The sequence below is a fragment of the Notolepis coatsorum genome (genome assembly GCF_963971535.1).
Source record: "Notolepis coatsorum genome assembly, chromosome: 13".
Classification (NCBI taxonomy): Eukaryota; Metazoa; Chordata; class Actinopteri; order Aulopiformes; family Paralepididae; genus Notolepis; species Notolepis coatsorum.
In genome coordinates this window covers 21,280,205-21,289,229 of record NC_140177.1, presented here as the reverse complement: position 1 = coordinate 21,289,229, position 9,025 = coordinate 21,280,205, and the positions used below count along the sequence as shown (strand labels likewise).

The 9,025-nt window shown below is 46.3% G+C and overlaps 1 protein-coding gene across 1 annotated transcript in view; it reads right to left on the bottom strand.

Annotated features, from left to right (window-relative positions):
• Positions 1-306: 306 nt before the first annotated feature.
• LOC311239288 (macrophage mannose receptor 1-like) overlaps positions 307-9,025 on the bottom strand; it is a gene marked incomplete at both ends in the record, with an annotated part of 61,577 nt that continues 52,858 nt past the window's right edge. The window contains one exon of the mRNA XM_084327595.1: positions 307-414. Within this exon, the coding sequence (XP_084183721.1) occupies positions 307-414 (108 nt within the window). The remainder of the gene's footprint in view (positions 415-9,025) is intronic.

Here is a 9,025-nt window from a genome sequence, read left to right as displayed (position 1 = left end):
GGTCAGCATTGCATCTGCGCCATGCTGACCCATTCAATAGGAAGTGATTTGTGACTGATCTCAAAATTAGATTAGATTCAAATGTATTGTCATAGAGTGCAAATGTAACAGTAAAGTGCAATAGTAACATACAATGCACAGGTGATTAAACTGGGTATAAAATATATAAATACTACTGAGTATGTGTGTTTTATCTGGGCCAGAGTGGCCGCAAGCGCTTCCATCACCACCGCAGTCCTCTCCTGGCTGTTAACAAACCTCTCCAGGCTGTTGGCGACCCTCTCCCTGCTGTTAGCGACCCTCTACTCAGCTGTTAGCGATCCTCTGCTGGCTGTCCAGCATCACCTGGCTGGACCGCATTGCCACGGGCACGTGTGGCACCGCTGGTGTACGGGGGGCAGCGGTGTACTTGTGCTGTATGATGACAATACATTTGAATCTAATCAAATGTGCAGGGGGCAGCTCGACCGTCCATCAGAGGTGCCACATGTGCCCGTGGCAACACGGTCCAGGCGATGCTGGACAGCAGCAGAGGGTCGCTAACAGCCAGGAGAGGTTTGCTAACAGCCAGGAGAGGACCGCGGTGGTGATAGAAGCGTATGTTGGAATGTTTCTTCACTGGCTCTTACAATGTATACAATAAGCAATGTAAAAAAAATACTAATAAAACCAACAATAAATAATATCATGGAGAACAAGATTGGGTTCAGTTCTTATTTATTTATTTTCGGACATGGTTCGTTGAGTCATGACTATTATGTAAAATGTGATAATTATTTAATTCTGCGGATGTCTGTAGGATCGAAGTGACGGAATCCCCAAGGACTTCTTTAACAGACAGCTGTTGAAAACACGGGCACACACTGGTCTGTCCGACTTACCTGCCTTTTCGAGTTCGTAAATCCTGCAACGAATTTACAATACGAAGCCATTCGAGAATGCCGAATAAATTCATGAATCGAGTTACGAAGGAATTCCTTGGTAACTTTCACGTATGTCCATTCGAGAATGAGGACCAGTGTCTTTATACCTGTATCACTGTACACATTATTACTATAACACTGTACATACATCTGATTAGCACTATTACTCAGTATAGTACTAACTTATATAGTTTATACCCAGTTTATTCACTTGTACACTGTACTGTTGCACTTTACTGTTACATTTGCACTCTGGTTGGATGCCAAACTTATTTTCATTGTACTGTACTTGTGTTGTATAATGACAATGAATTTGAATCTAATCAAATATCTTTACCTATCCAGTAAGGCAGCTTAGATAAAGCCTTACACATGGGATTCTCCAATACACACAATTGTGACAATTCACACAAACTGGGCATAATAATGTGCACACATGTGCATTACTTGATATTAAAATAAGAATATGTAATTGCTGTCCTAATGTAGGATGATCACGAGACGATTTCTAATGTTCAATATGATAGTTTATTACAGTATGGATCCATACAAGATTATATAAATCAATAGTAGCAGAGCTTAATATTATCTTTCACACAAAGAAAAGAGTGGGAACAAAGTCATTACAATAAATAGGAATGTTTGACTTTCTTTGCCACTTATGACAAGAAAACAGGATGCCAGATGGTTAGCAAGATAAGAATCATTGGTGCGAAACGCTTTACTGGCTAAATACAAAAACCAGTAAAACTGTTGCAACATTTTGGACAGTTAAACCAACAGACCTGTATATTACTATAGCTACTGTAATAAAGCTCTAGGAAGAGCCTAAAACATTTTGTTCCATTAGGTCAGACATTGCAGACTCCATTGAAACTGCTCTCATTTACAGATGGATTGAGCAAATACAGTAAATAAGGCTATACCATCCACAACCAGCTGTAGATAAACTATAAGTGTCCAATCCAATCCACTTTATTTATAAAGCACATTTAAAAACAACAAAGTTGACCAAAGTGCTGTACACGTCCCACAACATAAGATAAAAACATAAAAACATAAAAAATATAATAAAAACACACAATAAAAACAAATACAATGTCACATAAAAACGCAGGTCTCTCAAAAACTGTTTAAACACTGAAAGCCAGAGCAAATAAATGTGTTTTGAGGCGTGATTTGAACACCTGCAGAGTGGGGGTCTGCCTAACATGCAGTGGCAGCTCATTCCAGAGCTTTGGGGCTGCCACAGCGAAAGCACGGTCCCCCCTAAGCTTCAGCCTGGACTTTGGAACAGCCAAGAGGAGCTGGTCAGAGGACCTGAGGGACATTGGGGGAACATAAGGTTCCAGCAGGTCCGAGAGGTAACCCGGTGCCAAGCCGTTCAAACATTTAAAAGCAAACAGTAAAACCTTAAAATCAATTCTAAAACGCACAGGAAGCCAGTGGAGGGCAGCCAGCACAGGGGAAATTTTCTCCCGCTTACATGTCCCCGTTAGCAGACGGGCAGCGGCGTTCTGAACTAGCTGCAAACGAGAGAGGGAGGCCTGACTGACGCCAACGTATAAGGCATTACAGTAATCAAGGCGAGAGGTCATAAAAGCATGGATGACAGTTTCAAAAACACAACGTGATAGAAAAGGTTTGACCTTGGACAGCCTCCTACGTTGGAAAAAGCTCTTTCCCACCACAGCATTGATCTGCTTGTCCAACTTAAGGTCACAATCAAACTTCACCCCAAGGTTGGTGACAGTTGGCTTAAAAAAAAGTCCAAGGGGGCCCAAGTCACCAGGAGGAGACACATGCTCATTGCTGGGACCAAACACCATGACCTCTGTTTTACTGTCATTGATTGAGACATAGACAATTTAATGCCAGCCATGCCTTAACATCATCAAGGCATGCTAACAATGGTTTCACCGGGTTGCTATTGTTCCTTTTCAATGGCATGTAGATCTGACCGTCATAGTGTGTAGCAGTGAAAGGAGACGCCATGTTTTCGGAGTATAGGCCCTAAGGCAGGGGTCGGCAACCTGCGGCTCCAGAGCCGCATGCGGCTCTTTAGCCAATCAGCTGCGGCTCCCTGGCCAAAAAAATCAATAAAAAAAATAAAGAAATTTGAATTATTTGTTTCTCTCTTATTTTGGAGATCGATGTCCAGGGGGCGTGAATACTTTGGGCAGCCGAAGAGTGCTTCCGCATTGCTCTGATTGGCCAGCGTTGGCAGGCGCTCTCCTTCGTGAATACCAGCTCTACGCACGAGCGTAGAAGATCGCAAGTCAAGTGATACACTGCAGACCACTGATTGGTCAGAAGAGAGACGCGTCACTTGTTGGAGCGTCTCCAGAAAAACAGAAAGTCGCCATCTTTAATGTCTCGCATAGCAGCAGGAACAAGTGCAATAAACAAAAAAGAACAAGTGCAATAAACAAAAAAGGACTGTGTATTCTGCCTCATTTATTGATGAAACAAAACCGACATCAACACAATTTGCCACCGAGCAGAGAGTTTAGTCTTACAAAAAGATTGCTGACTTGTTAAGCTTGTTGTTAGCTTAGTGTAATGGCGTATAATGCGCATGCGTGCATTAGCGGCGTAGGCCGCATTATCGCTGGCCAATCAGAGCAATGCGGAAGCACTCTTCGGCTGCCCAGGGGAGGAAACAAACATTTTGGCTTACCAGCCAACTGGCAAGTAGCTGATTTTTTTTACCAGCCAAACAAATTTTTTACCAGCCAAAAATAAATCGCTAATTGTGATAATTACTTCTTTGTATGTCTTCGTCTAAATTGATTTTCAATCATAGTAATAATCACACCGTGTCTTTACTCTTTAAAATATTTATTAGCATAAAACATTAATAACAGTGTCTCTACTCTTCACAATATTAGCATAAAACATATTAACATGAAAGAGGGATCTATTCTGGACTGGGTTGGGCTGAACTGGGCAGTGAAAGATGCTGGGTTGGACTGGGTTGATTGCTGACCTGACCAGCTGACTTGATTAAGGGGCGTGTTTAAAGCGGCCATTTTGTTTCCTTAAGTGCCCCATTAAAAGCTGCTTCCTGCTTAAAGACAGCACTTGTGTACTGAGTGTGATCTCAGAGCCCTGTCACTGCTTAAAAGCAGAACCTCAGCCTCTCCTGGAATCACTCTGTACTACATTCTGTTGTGGAAGGACAGCTCATTCACTGAGAGACTTACACTGCCTCAGGGTAAGACATTTTAAGTAATTTAGTAATATCTTTAAACTGAGACTTGATTGCTGACCTGACCAGCTGACTTGATTAAGGGGCGTGTTTAAAGCGGCCATTTTGTTTCCTTAAGTGCCCCATTAAAAGCTGCTTCCTGCTTAAAGACAGCACTTGTGTACTGAGTGTGATCTCAGAGCCCTGTCACTGCTTAAAAGCAGAACCTCAGCCTCTCCTGGAATCACTCTGTACTACATTCTGTTGTGGAAGGACAGCTCATTCACTGAGAGACTTACACTGCATCAGGGTAAGACATTTTAAGTAATTTAGTAATATCTTTAAACTAAGACTTGATTGCTGACCTGACCAGCTGACTTGATTAAGGGGCATGTTTAAAGCGGCCATTTTGTTTCCTTAAGTGACCCATTAAGGGCCAGGTGTTAGACAGCACTAATTAGTGATAGGGATTTAAAGGCCTGCTGGCTTAGCGTCAGCGAAGCGTCGAGAAACGAAGAGGGACAAAGAGGAGTTTTCCTGGAGTTATCCGCCAAGGATCCGCCGATCCACCTAGTGCCAAGTACACCCTAGTCCTATCTTTCACTCCACTCTGAAAAATCTCCCTTTCCCTCCCACTCTGCTATTTCTCTACTTCCTCCCTGCCACTCTTGACACCACAATGTGTCTCATATCCACAATCTGCTCCTCCAGAACAGATTCAACCCACCCACGGCAGTTTGCTAGCAACCCGGCTAATCTATCCTACCCTCCTACAGCCACTAATACACCTGTCACAGTACGGGGAGGCTTATGGAATTGTCAATCAGCAGTCAAGAAAGCTAACTTCATTACTGCCTACGCCCATAGTCAAAATCTGCAGCTCTTGGCTCTAACTGAGACCTGGATAACCCCCAATAACTCATAAACACCTGCAGCATTATCTACAAACTATAACTTCACTCACACACCTCGACCTTCCAGACGGGGTGGAGGCACTGGCCTCATGACATCTCCTTCATGGACTACAAACTTAACACCCATCCCAGCACTGTCACTCTCCTCTTTTGAATATCATGCAGTATCTGTCTCTAATCCTTTCAATCTCACCATTGTTACACTCTACTGCCCTCCAGGTCCGCTCGATCACCTCACAGATGAGCTGGACATGCTTCTAAGCTCCTTACCGGAAGATGGTACCCCTCTCCTTCTATTGGGCGACTTCAACCTGCCTGACTCATCTCAGTCAGTCATAGTAGTCTCCCTCCTACAATCATTTGACCTGACTCCCACTACCATGCCTCCCACCCACAAAGCAGGCAACTCCTTGGATCTCATATTTTCCCGTAACTCCAGCATCATTAACACCACGGTAACTCCCCTACATGTATCTGACCATTCCTTCATATCCTTCTCACTAACTCTCATGCTTAACCGAAAGGTCTTCACCCCAACTCAAACCGTCTCACTCAGACGCAACCTGCCCTCCCTATCCCCCTCCACCCTCTCCTCTGACATACTGTCCGCTCTACCTTTGAGTGACACCTTCTCTGCTCTCTCCACAGAGATGGCAACCTCCACCCTCCTCTCAGCCCTTGCAACCTCCTTCGACAAGCTCTGTCCCCTCGTTGAGAAACCTGCCCGCCGTTCCCCACCCAGTCCATGGCTGACAGATCCAGTGAGAGAACAAAGACAGGTCCTGAGTGCAGCTGAAAGGAAGTATAGAAAGTCACGCCTCACTGCTGACATCGACACATATCACAACCTCTTGTTAACATTCTCCAAAACCATTACTAATGCCAAAGCTTCTTTCTTTCACCATAGGATCGAGGCTTCTGCCAAGAATCTTCGCAAACTGCATGCTACCATGTCCTCCCTCCTCACTCCCCCCCCACCCCCCCCTCCCTCATCTTTCTCTGCCGAAGACTTTGCGATCTTCTTTGAGGAAAAAGTGGAGAACATCCGCAGCTCCTTCTCCCAACCCCCACCCATTCCAAATGCTGAATCGAGAACCTCATCCTTCACTCTGTCATCTTTCTCTCCCATTACAGAAGCCGAGACCCTGACACTGGTAACGTCGAACCGTCCGACTACATGCCAGCTGGACCGGCTACCTTCCCCACTCCTCCAGACCATAGCACCAGACATCCTCCCATTCCTAACTGTAACCATCAACTCCTCACTCAACTCGGGGGTGGTCCCCACCTCCCTAAAACAAGCCAGAGTCACGCCCCTCATAAAAAAACCATCCCTGAACCCTACCGTCATAGGCAACTACCGTCCTGTCTCTCTTCTCTCCTTCCTTTCTAAAACACTTGAACGTGCTGTATCCAACCAACTTACTGCTTATCTCTTACAGAATGACCTCCTAGACCCTAATCAGTCAGGCTTCAGGACTGGTCACTCCACAGAGACAGCCCTCATTGCGGTCACAGAGGCACTTCACTTAGCAAAAGCGAAAGGCCTCTCCTCTGTCCTGATTCTCCTAGATCTATCTGCAGCCTTCGACACAGTCAACCACCAGATCCTCCTCGCGGCCCTCGCAGGAATGGGAGTGGCTGGCTCTGCGCTGACATGGTTGTCATCATACCTCAATGACCGCTCCTACCAAGTGTCATGGAGAGGGACCCTGTCGGCCACCCGCCCCCTGCGGACGGGTGTCCCCCAGGGCTCGGTTTTAGGACCCCTTCTCTTCTCCCTCTACACTAAATCACTGGGTAACATTATCACGTCTCATGGCTTCTCCTACCACTGTTATGCCGACGATACTCAACTCTTCCTCTCCTTCCCTCCCTCAGATATCCACGTCTCTGAGCGGATCTCGGCCTGTCTGTCCGACATCTCTGCCTGGATGACGACCAACCACCTCAAACTGAACCTAAGCAAAACAGAATTGCTCCACCTGCCGGCCAAATCCTCCCCCCTGACCGACCTTTCCATCACAGTCGAGAATGCAGCTGTGACCGCGTCCCCGACCGCCAAGAACATTGGTGTTGTCCTCGACGACCAGTTGAACTTCTCTGCTCACATTGCAGCGACAACCAGAACCTGCCGATTCCTCCTGAGCAACGTCAGAAGGATACGCCCCTTCCTGACAAAAGAAGCCACCCAACTCCTCGTCCAATCAACAGTCATCTCCCGCCTCGACTACTGCAACGCACTGCTCGCTGGCCTCCCGGCCAATGCCACTAAGCCTCTTCAACTCATTCAGAACGCAGCGGCCCGCCTGATCTCAAACCTACCGAAGTCGGCCCATGTCACCCCACTTCTTAGGGACCTGCACTGGCTCCCCATTGCTGCACGAATCCGCTTCAAGGCCCTCGACCTAGCATACCGTGCGGCAAAGGGAACTGCTCCCGCCTACCTCCGGTCAATGGTCTCTAACTACACACCCTCAAGACCCCTACGCTCTGCATCTTCTGGCCGCCTCAGACCTACTCCTATCCAAGCTCCGGGAGTGTCATCAAAGAGAAGTCGCCTATTCTCAATCCTTGCCCCACAATGGTGGAATGAACTACCCACCCCAGTTAGGACAGCCGAAACACGTCCAATCTTTCGCCGTCGACTAAAGACGCACTTCTTCAACCATTATCTGAATTAAAAAAAAATTAAAAATTATCTAACCCTAACTAACCATACTGTCATGCACTTGTCCTAATAAACTAACCTACACTGTAGCACTCAACACTTTGATGAACATTGTTACTCAGCTGATAGAGTTGTGCCCTTCCTGATGGCTTGTCGTACAGAACTTGTAAGTCGCTTTGGATAAAAGCGTCAGCTAAATGACTAAATGTAAAAAATTTAAATGGGTTGGGCAGTGAAAGAAAAAAAAATAATTATGTTGTGAAGTGTATAGATAGATGTGAAATCAGTGGCGGCTGGTCCATAGGGGGCGCTAGACCGCCACCCCCCCTGGTTAAAAGAAGAATAAGAAAGAATTCTTTTGCCTGTCCTATTCATCCCCCGGCCGTGTGAATACTTTCCCCAAGGCAGTTGTCCTTCCGCGTTCGGTTTACGCGGCCTGATACAACTGCCTTGGGGAACGTATTCACGCCCCTCGACTCCTAGCGGCCTAGCCCCCTCCAACCCCTTTTCATGGGCGCTCGATCTCAGCTCCACGGTCAGTGCGCAACTCACAGGGCAAATACATACGTACGTGTAAATAAATACGTACGTACAACATAACACAATCAAATAAGATATCCGAGGGCGCTTGGTCTAGTGCCCGAAGTAGTCACTCTATTGGCTGAGAGTGGCACGTGACATCGCCTCGAAGGGCTACTAGGAAATACGCTCTGCTAGTAGTTGTCTGGTTGTCTGCTAGTAGTTAGCTGGTTCGGTAAGAACAACAACAACAACAAGCTATATGGCTAGCTGGATGCAGTCTGGGCAGTGGTCATGGACATCAACAGTCTGGACAGTGGACATATACAGGACCGAGGCGCGCTTCAACTAAACAAGTGAGTCGCGCTCTCTCTCTCTCTCTCTCTCTCTCTCTCTCTCTCTCTCTCTCTCTCTCTCTTTCTCGCTCTCGCTCTCTCTGTTAGAGCGATGCTCTGTTGTTGTGAGGGGGAACTAACTAATCACCCGGCCAATGAATGGTAACTTGTTTAAAATGACAAGATATACATATGTGATTATTATTGGATGGATCTGAGAGAGAGAGAGAGAGAGAGAGAGAGAGAGAGAGAGAGAGAGAGAGAGAGAGAGAGAGAGAGAGAGAGAGAGAGAGAGAGAGCTGTGCGTGTTTGTGTAGGGCTATTGGAAACATGGTTGCATTTGACTGACTGTGATCATATATTGATTGATGGCAATGGTGATAATATTCGCCAATGCGTGCCTTAAGTACATGTTTGCAAAATGTTTGGTATAGCGCCCCCCTTGGAGAAGAATTCACCAGCCGCCACTGTGT